We start from the raw sequence: 17025 nt of genomic DNA on the forward strand, positions 1-17025 counted from the left end.
CCCCAAATCAATATTTAGGATTTTCTTCCAATAGTTTGTGCATCATGAACAGTGAGTGATCTGCCTGCTACAGTATTTTTCTCTGTGCGTCCGTCTTCAGCGTCTCTGGCCTCTGTTAATGGGCGTTTACAGACTTAATATTTTCACATAAATTACATTTGGAAAATAATATGCATTGCAACGCAGATTGTGCAAGTCCAGAACAGAGATCAGCTGCAATAAAACAATAAATGGCCGGTTGCCGATCACGTAAGTTTCAGAGGAAGCTCCTTCGGCCATCATACACACACGTGACTGACCGCTCGTTTTTGTTTTTGTCCATATGCATATCTGTTATCATGCAAACTATGAGTCAAGCATTTGACCCATATTCTAATTAGTATATATTTTCCAGGTTTAAGAATAATAGTTAAGATACCAAAACTATGAAACACAAATTGCAGTGGGAATAATGTAATGACCAAAAGATAGTTTGTTGAAATTGGGTTAGCTCACCCAAACATGAAAATTCTGTCATTAATTACTTGCCCTCATGTCATTCCAAACCTGTAAGACCTTAGTTCATCTTCAGAAATGTAGTAAGGACATCCTTAAAATAGTCCATGTGACATCCGTGGTTCAACCGTAATTTTATGAAGCTACGAGAATACTTTTTGTGTGCAAAGAAAACAAAAATAACGACTTTTTCGACAATTTCTTCTCTTCCTGGTCAGACTTTGATGAAGAAATTGTTGAATGAAGTTGTTAGTTTTGTTTTATTTGCGTGTCAGTTGCATTGCTGTCTATGCAGGGTCAGAAAGCTCTCGGATTTCATCAAAAATATCTTAATTTGTGTTCAGAAGATGAACAAAGGTCTTACAGGTTTGAAACGACATGAGGGTGAGTAATTAATGACAGAATTTTCATTTTGGGGTGAACTAACCCTTTAACAAAAAATCAAAAATGCCTTATTTCTTTTAGCCTCAATAACAATTCTGCACACCTTGGACTTCTCTTCAACTTTGTGAGGTGCATCCTTGGAGGTTTTTAAGATTTCATGTATGCTGGGCACTTAATTAAATATATGGATAAATTTTAGTGTTGTTAGGACATTGAAATGTATGGAAAAAAAACAGGATCATGCTAAACATCAATTCAGTGAATCTCATGACTGGTAGTTTGAATGTTTGCATGTTTCTGTAAATGTGAGAAACTTCGTTAAGGTTTTGCATTCCTTTCACTGTGTCTTTCTATCTGTATTTCTCTAGAATCAGGCTGAGGCTCATTATAAAGGCCATAAACATGCTCGTAAGCTGAAGGCATTAGAGGCTCAGAAGAACAAACAGCAGAGACGACAACTCGACAATGCGCATCACAACCGAGACAGAGAGAAGGACCGAGACAGGGACAGGCAGAGAGACAGCAGCAGAGTGAAAACGAGCGCTCCGGATCCACTTCCTGCCCTGCTGGATGACACCGCCATGGAGGAAAGTAAGTGAACTCACAGACGATTCGCTGCGTGAGTGGGCGTTTTTGTTACTGCTTGAAACATGCCCTGATGTGATTACAATTTGTTACAGACAACATAAAGCACATTTGCAACATATTTAAAGGGGGGGTGCAATGCTGTTTCATGCATTCAGAGTTGTTTACACTGTTAAAGAGTTGGATTCTCATGCTAAGCATGGACAAAGTTTCAAAAAACAATTTGGACGTATGACAGAGTATTTCCGTGCCAAAAATCTTACCCAGCGTTATGTAGACAGTGGATACAGTTTGTTTTTCCGGGGCAGCAGGAGTTTCACAAGTGTGTTTGTTGACGAACATTTTATAAACAAGGCCCAGTTCGACGCTGGATTTGCACATCGTTTGATATTGAAAGATGGAGCGGTCCCAGCTATAAAAGATCCCGGTCATGATTCAGAACTCTCGCTCTTTAGCTCCGCCCACGGCGCGCCTCCAGGAGCTCGGATTTTTCCGGAGAGAATCGTAAAGCTGTATCTTTCTTTTATAAATATGATAAAACTAAAGACTTTTTGGAGATATGAAGGATGCAGTACTACTCTATAGGTACTCAAGATTAACATGAGATTGGGTGAAACTGTGTGTGTTATGCCCCCTTTAACTTCTGTAATCTGACATCTCTCAGAGAGTGTCAAGAATGTTCAGCTCATTGTAACATGGGACAATGATAGACTCTTGTGTCTGCGCGTCACCCAAATTTTATAATGGCTATGAGCATGCAGGCATCATTTATATATATATATATATATATATCACCAAGGCTGCATTTATTTTATTAAAAATACAGTAAAACGGTAGTATTGTGAAATATTATCACAATTTAAAAAAAAAAAGATAATTATATTTAAAAAAATCTAATTACAAATTTGAAAAATTAATTTGTTCCTATGATGGTAAAGATGCAGCCATTACTTCAGTCTTCAGTGTCACATGATCCTTCAGAAATCATTCTAATATGATGATTTGGTGCTCGATTATTAGTGATGGTTCTTCTTATTTTTTTGTATTTTTGTGGAAATCATAATACATTTTTTCAGGATTCCTTGATGAATGGAAAGTTCAAAAGAACAGCATTTATTTGAAATAGAAATCTGGGTAACACTTTAGTTTTGGGACCAAGTTGCTTATTAACATGCACATTTATTTGCATATTGGCTGTTTATTAGTACTCATAAAGCACTTATTCTGCATGACCATGTTTTAGATCTCTTAATCCTACCTAATACCTAAACTTAACAACTACCTTACTAACTATTAATAAGTTTATTGGGGCAAAAGTCATTTGGTAATAGTTAATAGTGATAATTGGTCCCCAAACTAAAGAGTGACCGAAATCTTTTGTAGCATTACACATTAAACATTAATTATTTGACTGTCACTTTTGATCTGTTTAATATGCCCATGCTAAATAAATGTCTTAATTTTTTTTTCTTTTTCTTTTTTTTTTTTTATCATACTTACCCCAAACTTTTGAATGGTTGTGTATTATGCTTTCCCCAAACATTATAAGCAGCAAAAACTGTTTGCAACATTGATCATAATTAGAAATGTTTCTTGAGCAGCAAATCAGCACATTAGAATGATTTCTGAAGGATCATGTGACACTGAAGACTGGAGCAATTAAGCTGAATATTCAGCTTTGATCACAGGAATAAATTACATTTTAAAATATATTAAAACAAAAGACAGTTATTTGAAACTGTAATAATATTTCACAATATTTTTTTACTGTTTTTACTTATTGTAAATTACTGTTTAACAATCTTTAAAAAAGCAACTTGATAACATTAAATGCAAAGAGAGAAAATCTGGGCCAGATATACAAGTGTTAGTTTGTGACTTCCTCAAGAATGTCTGGAGAAAACAAAGACAACTTTTTATTTTAATATGCATTTTGGATGAATCATGCATTTAGCTCGTCTGTAGTTCCTTCACTGCTGTGAATATCCTCCAGTCCTGCTCTTCATGATCTGTCCTGTATATTAAGGGGATTTCATTTCTGACTGAAGGACTTGACTTTCCTCTTGTTACTGGGAAGTACTGTGACACAGAGAGCAGAACAACAAGCCGACAGAGCGCTTTGAGCCATCCCTCTCCAATAATCTCTACCTTTTCATCCCTTTTAAACTCTTTCTTTTTTCTCCTCTGCCCAACCTCTATAGAATATGATTTGAAAGGCAGCCCGAATATGGGCCCAAGGGATACGATAAAGGAGAAAAATGGAGAGGGAGGGAGTCAGAAACTTCATATCCTTCTGCTACAAGACCTTGAGAATTAAAGAAAAAACAAGTGAGAAAGAGAGGGAGCAAATTAAAAGTGATAGAAAGCAAGAACAGCAAGCTCATCAAATCACATTTTAATATTCGGCCCCATTCATGGCAACACAACAGTGAGAGGGAGCGTACAATCAGAAGGGAAGAAAAGGAGAGATTAGATAAGAGAGAACAGAGAGAGCTGGAGAGAGTTTAAAAGAGCTACAGAGATGGAGAATGAGAAGATTAGCTATTGCAATTTTGTCTCAAAGCCTTTGTGTTTGGATTAGCTCTCATGCACATGCCAATGCATTCTTCATACTAACTATTTGCAAAAAATACATATTTTCAAAATGGACTTACTGGTGGCTTGCCGGAACGTCTAATCGGTCTTATAAGGAAGATATTTGAGTTCACCTGACCCCAGTCTGAGCAGTTTTTAGGGTGTATTTATTTAAGTCACATTGTTGTGTTGAAAAACTGCTAGTGACACTTGACACTGCGTCAAATGCATCTGGAGGGACAGTGTTAGCATGCTAGTTAACCCTTTGATTTCATATGTATTGCATTTGACTTTCATATGACTTTCTAAGACTTCTACATCATTAACAGTACTTTTTTCTTTTTGTATATAATTTACTATATATCTTCTGCCCCCTGGTGGATTAGCTATGCTCTTGAGGAATTAGAAGAACTTTCAAATGTGAAATCTTTGCTTATTTTGATAAAGTAACAGCAAGAATAACTTAAATATTGGCAATAATGATTCATAATGAATATTTACTGGATTTAAGCAACAATATTTCATACATTATAAAAAAGGTGTCAATCCAACGATACCACTTGAGGTAGGCCTATATTTATTTCAGTCATTATTGTAGTGCATTTCATGATTATATGCCCCATCAAATGATTATATATTTTATGTATAATGCGTGTGTATGTATATATGTATTTTGTGATATATATTTGACAACATTATTTAAACATTTGTAATGTATATAAAAAAGATCATGTTTTGTAGCAAATTATAAATTATAATATTTTACTAAGATGTATTTAGACTGAAAACGTACATTTATTTGTATCTTTCTATGTGATTTTTATTTTATTTAACATTTTGTAACAAACATTTCAACAAAAATATTTACATTTATTTATTTATACATTTGTTATATATATTGTACATATTTACTGTATATATTTAACATTTAATTTAAATGTATACATTTATAAAAAATATATTACAGTACATAGTACTGTATTATATACTTTGTGTGTGTGTGTGTGTGTGTGTGTTGTATTTTTTATTAAGAAAAAATGTAAACTAGTCATCAACATCACTTGACTAGTGACCCATCCCTGCTTCAACATACGTGCATTCAGTGCATCAATCAGTTACAATGTGGTATTTTGGTCACTGATGGGTTAACACTCTCATTTAACAGATAACACACTCACACAGGGGAACCCAGTGTCGTCTCACACATGTTCACGCACACAAGAGCTAATCACTCAGTGGATTTTGAAATGCTCTTATGCTAATGCACACACACACACACACACACACACAAATTGAGCTGATTGCCTGATGAAATTAGCACTGTTCTGTCATTAAGCTCGCAGCTGCAGGGGCCAATCACAACTCTACAAGCATGTCAGCTGTTATTAACAGCCATAAGACGCTGGAAATGGAAAGGAAGGATGGGAGGGGGGTTCTAGACATTTCTAGAGTAAGGGGTCCATTTTATAACAGCTATTGAAACACTTTGAATGCTCTTGCTGTCAGATGTCACTGATCGTTTTCATCATGAGCTTGCTGATGTAGTATGAACAAGTGCAGTATTTTACATTTGCTGATTTATTTATTTTTTTTACAAAGAGAGAGTTAAATATAGCCATCATGCTCTATCCTGTTCTCTTCGCTATCCGTCACTCCATTCTTCCACATCCGTCCCCGCATGTTTCACATTGCTTGTCTTTGCGAAGAGTGAGCTGTCCAAAACAGAAAGATTTAAAAAAAGAGTATATATTAGTCTTTAAAGATCGGTTGTACAAGCTTGCTGCAAGACACACACACACTCCACAGGGAGATGGGCACTGAGTGTTACCCAAGGCAATTCTCTCCATTTCAATAACTTTCACACATTTTTCAGGTGTGAAGGCAAAAATCCCACACACACACACAGTCACACACAACCTTCCTTTTCCATTTCCTGTTCTATTTTCCTTAAACTCTTCCTCTATATCCCCTCAGGAACCCCATTTTAGGGGAACTGGTATAACCTAAATCTCAGTGAGGCACAGAAGGGTCAGTCTATCTGATTCCCCAGAGGGGGGAATTCAGCAGATCTGTGCAGATATCAAAAACGGGTCGCTCCTCAAAAACACGTTTGCTAAATAAACACTTTCACATGTTTAAATCCTGTGTTACTCAGCATAACTCATCAAAAGCACTCCTACAGTGATTGTAAAAGTCATTTCGGCACACTCTGATGGGTTCCAAATTTACAAACACCTATTACATGCCATGTAGGAGGGAGTCCTGCTAGGAGAGGTGTTGATTTTATGACAAAGCTTTTACACAGACTTAATTAGCATCTGGAATGACTATAGTGCATATGCTGAAGACATTGATAATTTGTTATTAATTGTCATTTTGTAGTGTTGTTCTTGACTGGTTTTGCTTCAGTATCCCGTATTTAACATTCAACATCAAGTTTTCATAAAAAGTATATACCTAAATATACATTCATTTATTATTATTATTATTATTATTATTATTATTATCATCACACACAACTTTTTAAAAAACTTTTAATATAATTTTAGTATTTGGCTTTTAAATAAATTTGAATTTCAATGGTTTATGCTATCGGCAGCCAATACTTCACAACACAAAACACATTGTTGTCACCACAAACCATGTTTCAGCCTGTATTTAATGTAGCCTGGGTTGTATTTTCTTTTGCCTTGTTCATGTTTTTGAAGAAGGAAAGCATTTCAGCCTGTCCATGTTGTCCTTTGCCTAACTGACTATTTGCATTTATACATTTGGTAGATGCTTTTATCCAAAGCACTTCACATTGCTTTCAGGCTTTACATTTTTTTCAGTTGATGCATTCCTGGACATTCCCTGCCAGATCCATATGATGAATTCTCACTGTTTTATGTTTTTAAGACAATTTGTAAAGAGGACAGTTTGTGTGAATGTGAAATGTGAGTGTGATTCATAGATTAAACAGAACAATATTTAAAGCTGAATGACATCCTGTGAGGCCAAAGGTGAACAGCCATCAATGGTTCTTCAAATGTGGGTCGAAATTGAGCCAAAATTCCATCTTTAGGTTTCTATTAAACAGTTTTACGTTTGTTTAGATGGTCATAAACATGGTATTGATAGTTTTGTGTGCTCAGAGAAATTCTGAGAGCACCTCATTTGATTTTTCACTGCCCAGGCTGCTATGGCCCTTATATTCTTTTTTAACAGAATAGATCAAATTCAAGGACACAGCACTTGAGTTTCAAAGGTAGACTTAAATAAATGGTCTGAAGTTCAACACATGAGCACTAGTCTGTAAAAGCACAGCCTTAATAATGTTGCATGACCGAAAGCAGTCAGTCTGAAAGTGTCTGTATTTGTGTTTGTGTTCCTGTGTGCTGCACATTTCTGCCAATTTGGACACTAGCCCACTGCTAAATTACAGCTAGCAGACATTCAGATGTTTGAGCGGAATATTTTTATGCTGAATACTGGTGCTCTACTGCTGGATTTCCGCCTTCACTTACTGATTGTCAAATCTTGGTCCATTAGAGGTCATGATAAAGTTTTGATGTATTGAAGTAACAAAGGTTTGAAATGACATGAGTGAGAGTAACTATCATTTGAATAAAAACTCAAACACTTAAACTCAAATATCCAGAAACAAATAGCTTTGTATAATTGATGTGAAGGAGAACAGCAATCTGACTCACTCACTTTCTCTCTCTCTCTTTAGCTGCTGTCTCTGACTCAGATCCTGTCGTGAGTGTGGATGATGCTCACTCTAGTTCGGTGGTCCTGACACCTATATCAGAGGTCTCGTCTGCAGACCTGTCTGTCTCCTCCCCTCACTTCCAGAACCCGGACGGTCTGCTGGAACCCACCGGTGCCGCCAGCGAGATAGCTGCTCAGCAGGACAACTCTACAGGGGACACACCGGCAGAGAAGGACCCCAAAAAAACCAAACAACATCTGCATTGCCCCATCTGCAAAGTCACAGTCAACTCCACCACTCAGATGGATGCTCACAATAGTGGTGCATATGTCTTTCTTTCTTTACTGATTTGTCTATTTATTTATTTACTCTACCATTCAAAGGTCTGAGTTCAGTAAGATTTTTTTTTTAATGAAATTAATCAAAAGTGTCAGTAAAGACAATACTGTTACAAACGATTTCTATTTCAAGTAATTGCTGTCCTTTTAAATTCATCAAAGAATCCTGAAAAAGATGTTACTGTTTCCAAAAATATTAAGTAGCACAACTGTTTTCAACATTGATAATAATAAGAAATGCTGAGCAGCAAATTAATACATATTAGAATGATTTCTGTAAGAAATTCAGCTTTACATCACAGAAAAAAAAATTACATTTTAAGATATATTAAAATAGAAAACAGCTGTTTGAAGTTGTAATAATATTTCAGAATATTACAGTTTTAATATTATTTTTGATCAAATAAATGCATAAGAGGCTTCTTTCAAAAACATTAAATTCTTACTGACCGTAAACTTTTGAATGGTAGTGTATTTTTATTTATTTTGGTTTGTAAACTCATGAATCAACCCCATAAATGAATGTGAATAATCTGAGAATAATCTAACCCTTTTCAATTTACAGCATTAATATTTCATCAACTCCATAATAAACAATAATTTCAATATAATCTGAGAAAATTCGTTTTAATAAATAATATTGTAACAATATACACAATTTTAGACCATTATTGCATACTTATTTAACACCTTTGTCCCCCCAATCCCCCCCCCCTTTATTCAATTCCATCACACAAAGGCATGAGGAACACCTTTGTTTTTAAAGGGGTCATATGATTTTGCTAAAAAGAACATTATTTTGTGTATTTGGTGTAATGAAATGTGTTTATGCGGTTTAAGGTTCAAAAAACACATTAGTTTCCACATACTGTACATTATTGTTTCTCCTCTATGCCCTGCCTTTCTGAAACGCGTCGATTTTTACAAATTTACATAAATGTAGTAGTTGTTTTACACATTTTCGTTTTCAAGATATTTCCATAAATTCACCCTTATAAATGTAGTTTATTTCTGCATAAATAAGTAACCTTCGTCATGTGAATTCCTTACCTTTTCGAACGTCACAGGCACCAAACATAAACTAATGATGGAAGGACAGAGTGTGTTGCCACGACGACGAGGGAAGACACTGTCATCCCGCCCCTCATGTAAAAGCAAGCGATTGGCCAGTAAGGGGAGTGTGGGCGTGGCCAGCAAGAGCTTCAACTGTGAAGTTTGCGAGATCCATGTTAACTCTGAGACTCAACTCAGCCAGGTAACCATAAAACAATTTTGCACACATGTATGTGATACACTGGAATATCGAAAAAATATGTTTTAAGTAACATTATTTGATGTTCAGAGCCCATCTTTGGGTCCTAATATGCCATTTTAGGCTAAAATTCAAATCCAGCCTTGTTCACGTTTCCTGTGTTCCCTCTACTACGTAACCTAGCCTAACTAGCTGTGTTTTTAGTAGCAGGTAGCTACATTGCAGGCTTGTTATTTTATCCTGTCAGGAATGACCTTCTAGAAATTGACAATCCATTGACAAAACAGCTGCTGGAAATCAGCTACACCATTGACAGACACATAGTTTATTTTGTTGGCATTGGCAGTTTGTCTAACTGTTTCTCAGAGGAAACACATCTACTTGGCCAAGTTTGTTACCTGGTATAGTTGTGTTGGGAAAAGCATGTTTTCCCACATAAACAAATGAAATGTAAAAATGTATAAACTCTTGCTCTGCGAGTTACTGAAACAGAGTAAACATTTACATTTGGATTTCTGGGTTGAGTTTTCGATGTACCAGGAACATGCTAATCAGTCTGAGATGAGTCATTTGACCATATCTAATGTGTGTTTCCAGTGCATATTGACTGGTTGAAGGTGAATTGTTGATACCCCGTCTGTGCTGGTTACTTGTTAATGTGACTCAACAAATTTGTCATGCTGACATTGGAGCTACGCTGAAAATCTCCTGGCATTCAATTTATTTACACATCAACTTTGTTCATGGATCATGACCACAGTGAATTTCTCATCATTCATGACCATTCTTATGTAAATTGTTGCATTTAATTGAATGCATCAATTTACATAAAATGCTTTTACAATTTTTTTTCTGTTTATGTTTCATGAATGAGTGTGTGTGTGTGTTGGCCTGGTGTCTGCACAGGCCTGAGGAACATGACATTTAATGGTATTTCATGCTTCCCTTAACGGGGTCATATGATGCTTTTTTAAAGATCATTATTTGGTGTATTTGGTGTAACAGAATATGTTGACATGCTTTAATCTGTTTCTGAAGTGTAAAGTAAACAAGATGAAGGCTGTTGAAAAAGAAAGAGGGGAGGGAAAGAGGTGAAAGGTATTAAAAAGTTAAAGATTTTTAGGAAAAAGGAAAAACTGCTCTTATTTTATCTTGACCAAGTATCTCATGTCAGGCTTGAAAATGCACCATTAAAAATACACCTTTATTTCTGTATTTGTTTAGCACATGAACAGCCGAAGACATAAGGATAGACTGGCTGGGAAGCCCCCGAAGCCCAAGTTCAACCCTCATGCCAAGAGTCAGCCTACCTCAGCAGCCTCGGTGAGCACGGTTACACTCACTGTGATTTACATGCTAATAGTCGAGTGTTCCTGTAGCTCAAACAGTAGGATAGCATGGCGCTAGCAACGTCAAAGTCATGAGTTCAATTCCCATAGAATTCATGAACTGCTGAAATGTCTCTTTGGATAGAAGAACCTGCCAAATATATGTGTGTAAATGTAATAGTCATATTCAGCTGATCAGTACAGAGTACTGAGTTTTAAAAAAAATCTAATATAGATTGTATCATGCTGATGTAGTACAAATGCATATTAAAACCCAGAGTTTCTTTTAAACAATGGGACTGATGATGATTGACAGGACAATATAATAAAGCAAACCTCTTCTCAGCATGAAAGGAAAAAGGGAGAGGAAGTTACTCAGGGGAGGATGCTAGCAAACAGGCTCATCATGATACAAGGAGTAATTTTGCGTAATTAAGACCATTTTTATGTCTGCTACACACACACGACTATAGCAGCTCTCCTGATCTGTTCCAGCAGGGTGTCAGATGGAACGGTTATGCGGGAGGCGCACTGTCTGCTATGAAGAAAGTTATCAACCAATGCAATCTGTCCTCTCTGTCCTCACAGGTGAGTGACAGAACTTAAACCTCATTAACAGTCTCTTAAAGGTGTAGTGTATAACTTGTGCACCATATCACAACATTAGATTAACCAATGGCATGACTATATATTTCAAAATTAAAGAAAAGGGGAATTTAAAACTCTAGATTCACAAAATGAATCGTGGTTAATTAGATTTAATATACAGTTTCTGTTAATAGAAATAGTTTTGTTATAGTTACAGAAGAAATATTAGAAATACAGAAAATATTTTTGCCTATATGGAGGGATCTTTGAATAATGTGTTGTATAACAGGTGGCCTTATAGTAAAAAAGGCTGAGAATCACTGAGCTACATTGTAAAAAAAAAAAAATAACTGAAGTTTGAAATAAAGATTATTCAATTATTATTATAATTTTTTTTTACAAGAACATATTTCAGGTTTTACTAGCAATTTCTGAGTGGAAATTGTTTCACCACCAAATTTTCAGTGTAGTGGCAAAGAAATTTTGCACTGCACCATTAAAAATATCTTTGTGATATCTTAATTTTTGGCATAATGATTAATTCTGTCTCTCTTTTTCTCTCTCTCTCTCTCTCTCTCTCTCAGACTAAACTGATTCTACAGAAGCAATTGACTAAAAATTTGGCTGCCAGCTTCCTTCCCACCCCCATAACTCCGCCCACCCTCTGCACAGTCACAGCCAATCCTCTCGCACTGCGACACCCGCCGGGCACTACTTTCATTCAGACGCCCATCCTCGGCCCTGCCCTCTTTAGGCCAGCGCCCGGACCTCTGAGAGCAACACACACTCCCATCATATTTTCCCCTTATTGATCACCTCGAAACAAAGCAAACACGCTCTTACAACATGGGCGCACATTCACGTGATTTAGTCTTACGATCCGTTCTCAGTACTGACGGTCTCTGTGCAAACTTCGTCCGTGCTCCCGCTCTCTCCGAGCTGTATACACTTAAGTATATAAACACAAACACACACTCCCATAGTGTTCCCTGTCCTCCTCAAAAACTGTGACTCTGAGAGAGTCACTCTTGAACTATGCAGCAAAGGGAGAGAGAGAGTGTGTGAGAGAGATAGAGAGAGAGAGCAAGACCATATATGGGAATATGGGAGGGGCCTCATTGATAACACCAGCCCACTATGCAGATGAACGCTGCTAATGACAGGACAAGACTGATAAAGGAGTGAAAGAGCTATAAGAAGGATATTTAGTTTTGCTTTATGAGATATTTATCATTATACAGATATTAATCAGGTTATTATTCTATAATTTATTAGAGGAAAGCCAATTTTAGAGACCTATAACTGCGTTAGCTGTTTGTTTAGTTAGGAAATGCAAACATCCCTTTACTTGATGCTTTTTTTAAAGTATTTTAAATTGTTATCAGTCTGTTTTCTTGTCGTTCCACATGGATATATTGCCGTTGGTCTGTGTATTCGCACACATTTTGAGTAACCTCATCTGACCGGCTTTTGTTATAAACACAAAGCTCATTGGTCTGTCAGTTTACAGATGCTAAGGCTTTCTGTCATGGGTAATCACAGAATAACACAGAGTACCAGTCTAATATACGAACGTGACAGTTTGGTAGCAAGGCAACACACACACACACTCGCTCGCGCCCAATCAGTGTCATAATTTTGTCAGTGTTGATGCATAGATTAGATGATTTGAGATTGCAGATGCACACACACACACACAAAACCTCAGATGAGATGATTGCGGTTCAGTCACAGTTTGACGTGGCCTTTTATCTCCGCATATTTTGCTCTCAGTATTTCCTCATTACGGCCTCACAAAGGTCAGTGTGCCTGTCAAAAATCTGTCCGCATCCTATCTTGATTAAGATCTAAAACCTCACCATGTTATTTGCGTGTGTGTGTGTGTGTGTGTGTGTTTAATCCAAAACCTGTCATGAATTCATTACTCTTGATCTTATTCAGAATAACATTTTCGATTCTGGAAGCATCATTGATTTATTTGCACAGAGGAGCCATTGCCAAAACATAATGACCATAATGGCGGTGACTGAAAATACATCAGTACTGTTGAAAGGAGGATGCAGGTGTATTTTTTAAGATTACACTTGAATAGCAACGTGTTAAATTTCAGATATATTAAACTCTCCTGCTACAAGTATATACAAGTGTTCCTGTCAGTCTGAACAAAGTCACGTCGCTTTGCCCCAGATGGTTTTAGATGGACTAAGACTGATCTTCTGTCTTCAGACATGTAGAATTAGACATTACTGTTGAGTCTATGTTGTTTGATTGGAACCATTTTTCATCAGATTTTTTTTTAAACGTGCCCTAGCATACAGAGCTTTTTGTAAATATTTTATGAATACAGCTTTTAAAAGTGAATCATTAACATTTATAATATATACAATTAGAGTAAATATGTAGAATTTTATGAGATGTTTAATGTAGATTCTTTATCTGGTTATTGTAATTAATGTGATAATAAGAACGAGCTCTACTTGAAGTTATTACTTTTTGTCACCATTTCTGCAGAGACATGCATACTGAAATAAGGAGATAATCTAATGCGAAGTAGATAAGATTATGTAGTTCTTACATCAAATTGTAAATCAAAGCGCTTGTGAGAGAACGAAGGCGACGGAATATAAGAAATATTGCTAAAAACGGGCTGAGACTTGGACACCTAGACAAGGCCGCAGAGCCAGGAGTCATGGGTGAGTCTCAAGCCCACTCAGGGCTCTTGATTTTCAGAGGACGGTTTGCCCTCGAGGGAATGAAGCCTGGGGCCTTGAACAGAGCTAACTAACAACAGCCATATTGACACTTCAAGAGGCACAACTCTGCATTTTTTTCTGAGGACACTTTAGAACAAGGACTTTGCTTGGACATGAATCAAATCTCTTATTTGTGTGTGCGTGTGTGTTTTGATAACTCCCAAACATCAAACTCTTCCCCATAAGTTCCAAGAAAGGACAAATGGTGAATGAGAAATAACACTGGTCCATCAGTGGGATACCTTCATGCTTTCTTGAGGCACAAGAAGATGTAACCGCACCATTCCTAGTTGTGTTGTCCTCATGAGGTCCATACAGCAGATATGGCTAGTTATGATACATATGACTGTGACGGTCTCTGGTAGGTGGCTGATTTCACATGTTCAAAAGTAACAGTTTCAAAATATCTTTAAGGTTGTTTGTTGGGATTTTATGTTGCTTTTTTTTTAGTTAAATTCAATATTTAAGCAATAATGACGGAAACTGGAAACTTTTTAAGATAACGGAAGATTGCTCTGTTTCTCTCTCTCTACCTTTTGTGTACATGTTTCTTCCTTCGTTCTCTTAATGTTGTGAGTGCTCTTAATAGTGTGCACAGTGTTCCTATCGCCAATATGGAGGAAATTAGCTTAATATGGCATTTCTCTCCCTTTATTTTACACCGATGGAATCTGTTTGTCACAGGACAGTCATGAAAATGTCCATTGCCAGCAGTGATCAGACAGTGGATGGCATTTCTAATTTCTTCCATGTTGGTTCTGGGCTAATATGACCGATACACACTCCCTTTTACTTCCTGCTCTAGTTTGCCTGCCTTGTGCCAAAATGTAAATTCCTAAATGCCAAATTTAAGATTTTTTTTTCAATAATCCAATAGACTGCACATACAACCTATGAGAGTTAAACTATCATATGAAAAAAATCCGTTTTTCCCGTGAATGTTTAAAAATCATGAAGCCTCATGTGAAAATGTGCATGTGTGCTTGTAAACTGACAAATATGTGAAATCTGTCCAGTGTTTCTGGAAGATGAAGATTTCAATAACGCTTAAAGGGACATGGCCAGTATTAAGTCATTTAAATAACGACAGACATATATGTTATTTGTTCTTTGTGCTCAATACATTTCTGTCTGTGACTGATCTGAACTGTCTGCTCACACAACGGAAAACGTATTTTCATAGGATTTTGCGTCTTGGTTTTCTGACTCATTTGCTCTTTCTCTGTACAGGGTATGGATGAATGCGTGAAAACGAAATAAAGCAGAGAGAGAGAGAGAGAAATAAATCGATTAGACTTCCACCCCAGTGCTCCGGCTGTTCTTTTGGGGGCTTATGGGACTCGTGGTTATTGACCAGAGGATGACAGCTTGTCATGGCGTCTTGCTTTATAATGACAAACGTGTCGAAACTTCCCAGTTCGATGTGAACCCAGCACAACCAGCCAAAAAAGTCTTATCAACTGTCTGGTATCCACGATGATACACACAAGCACTCTTTTTCATTCCAATCGTTCACCTCGACAAGTGTGCGCCACCTTGTGTTTACGACGAGAACGGCAAGAATATGAAAGGAGACTGACAGATTTTCACAGGTTTTACAAACTGGTATGTCGTTTTAACCTTTACATTCATTAAACATTTTAATTTAGAACATTTTGGTAGTGATAGTATATGTCCATTGTTATTAGTTACAAATTGGCATGGACTCTGAGATTCAGGTTTTTACAGACGTGTAAAAACATGTAAACACACACACACTCATATATATATATATATATATATATATAAAAGCAATAATAAAAATGAAAATGTTCGCCCTCTAGTTATTAAATTAATTTGTCAGCACCAAACCCACCAAAGTGTTTTACCACTTAATTAGATATTATCGAGGTACAAAATGCCTTCTGCTCAGCGATCGTGTTCAGGTGCCCCAGTGAACGTTTTTAGAACTTCGGCAAAGTTATCTGGTCTTTAATAACGTTCTCAAATAGTTAGAACAAAAACGTTATTTTTAATCATTTTTTTCTGAAACATTTGTTATAAATTTGTTTGACGTTATTTTAAATGTTCCTATTTGATTTAGAATGTTCAGGAAACATTTAAAAGCTTGCAAAATAATCAAATCGAATGTCCCCTTAACGTTTGCATAACCAAGAAAAAAAAAGTAGGTCTAATGTTTCATAACTTAATAGAAATGTTAGCAAACGTTCTCTATTTTGTTAACTGGGACTGTGCATTTTTTGCATCATGCTGTGATTTACAAAATACACCAATTCATTCAAAAGTATATTAGTATGCCATTAATGAAAATCAATAAATATTTGTATATTGTACCAACCCCCTCCCCCTTCACATCTTGCAAGTAGGCTTCTTTTTGCTGGGCTTATGGGGTGTCAGCCCATTCTCCAGCTCACTGCATGAAAGCATGCAACTTATGAAGTTCCCAGACCCTAATAGAGTGACATTTTTGAAACTATATGTTGGGTGATGTTTGCAATGTGTGTCGTGTATTGTGTAACAGTGGGTAAAAAGTAAATTTGCATAATGTGAAGCATTTGATCTGTGATCTGTAAACACTATTGATGCACACTGATGCAAGCCTCATGAAATGAAGGGTAGCTTAAAGCAAGCATTAACCAGACAGACATTCATTACACACAGACACACACTCTCTCCCTGGCAGAAGTGGAGAGCCCTCTATTACAAGGTCACTGCAGATCTAGCCATGAACGAAATGAAATATCCACTCCGTAAAAAGATAGATAAAGGGCAAATAAAACCAATTCTCCCATTTACTCCCCCTGAAGAGAGATTGAGAGAGACTGCAGATATGTCAGACTCGGGCTCATTCAGTCGGAAGATGGCTGCTGTGCTGTTAAGCAGACAAGCTTTGAACTGTGTACAGATCATGTGCTTAAAATTAATATCGTCTTTATTGAACATTACCATTATTTTTGACCATTGTGTAAAGCTCTAATTTAGCTTTAGATTAGAAAAGATTATTGAGTGTTAAACAATAGCAGTCAAGCAGCTT

General features: G+C 36.6%; 1 protein-coding gene across 4 annotated transcripts in view; it reads left to right on the forward strand.

Moving 5' to 3' along the window:
• LOC107729191 (zinc finger protein 385D-like) overlaps positions 1-13557 on the forward strand; it is a 97370-nt gene extending 83813 nt beyond the window's left edge. For 2 of the 4 annotated variants that reach the window (XM_016539616.1, XM_016539619.1), the window contains 6 exons: positions 1248-1470; positions 7754-8053; positions 9138-9325; positions 10547-10645; positions 11146-11238; positions 11823-13557. In XM_016539616.1, the coding sequence (XP_016395102.1) occupies positions 1248-1470; positions 7754-8053; positions 9138-9325; positions 10547-10645; positions 11146-11238; positions 11823-12050 (1131 nt within the window). In that variant the 3' untranslated portion in view covers positions 12051-13557. Of the gene's footprint in view, positions 1-1247; positions 1471-7753; positions 8054-9137; positions 9326-10546; positions 10646-11145; positions 11239-11805 lie in introns of all 4 variants that reach the window. The other 2 variants (XM_016539618.1, XM_016539617.1) reach the window with 2 other exon arrangements.
• The last annotated feature ends 3468 nt before the right edge of the window (positions 13558-17025 follow it).

This window comes from Sinocyclocheilus rhinocerous, unplaced genomic scaffold (assembly GCF_001515625.1).
Source record: "Sinocyclocheilus rhinocerous isolate Xijiao unplaced genomic scaffold, SAMN03320098_v1.1 scaffold1029, whole genome shotgun sequence".
Taxonomy (NCBI): Eukaryota; Metazoa; Chordata; class Actinopteri; order Cypriniformes; family Cyprinidae; genus Sinocyclocheilus; species Sinocyclocheilus rhinocerous.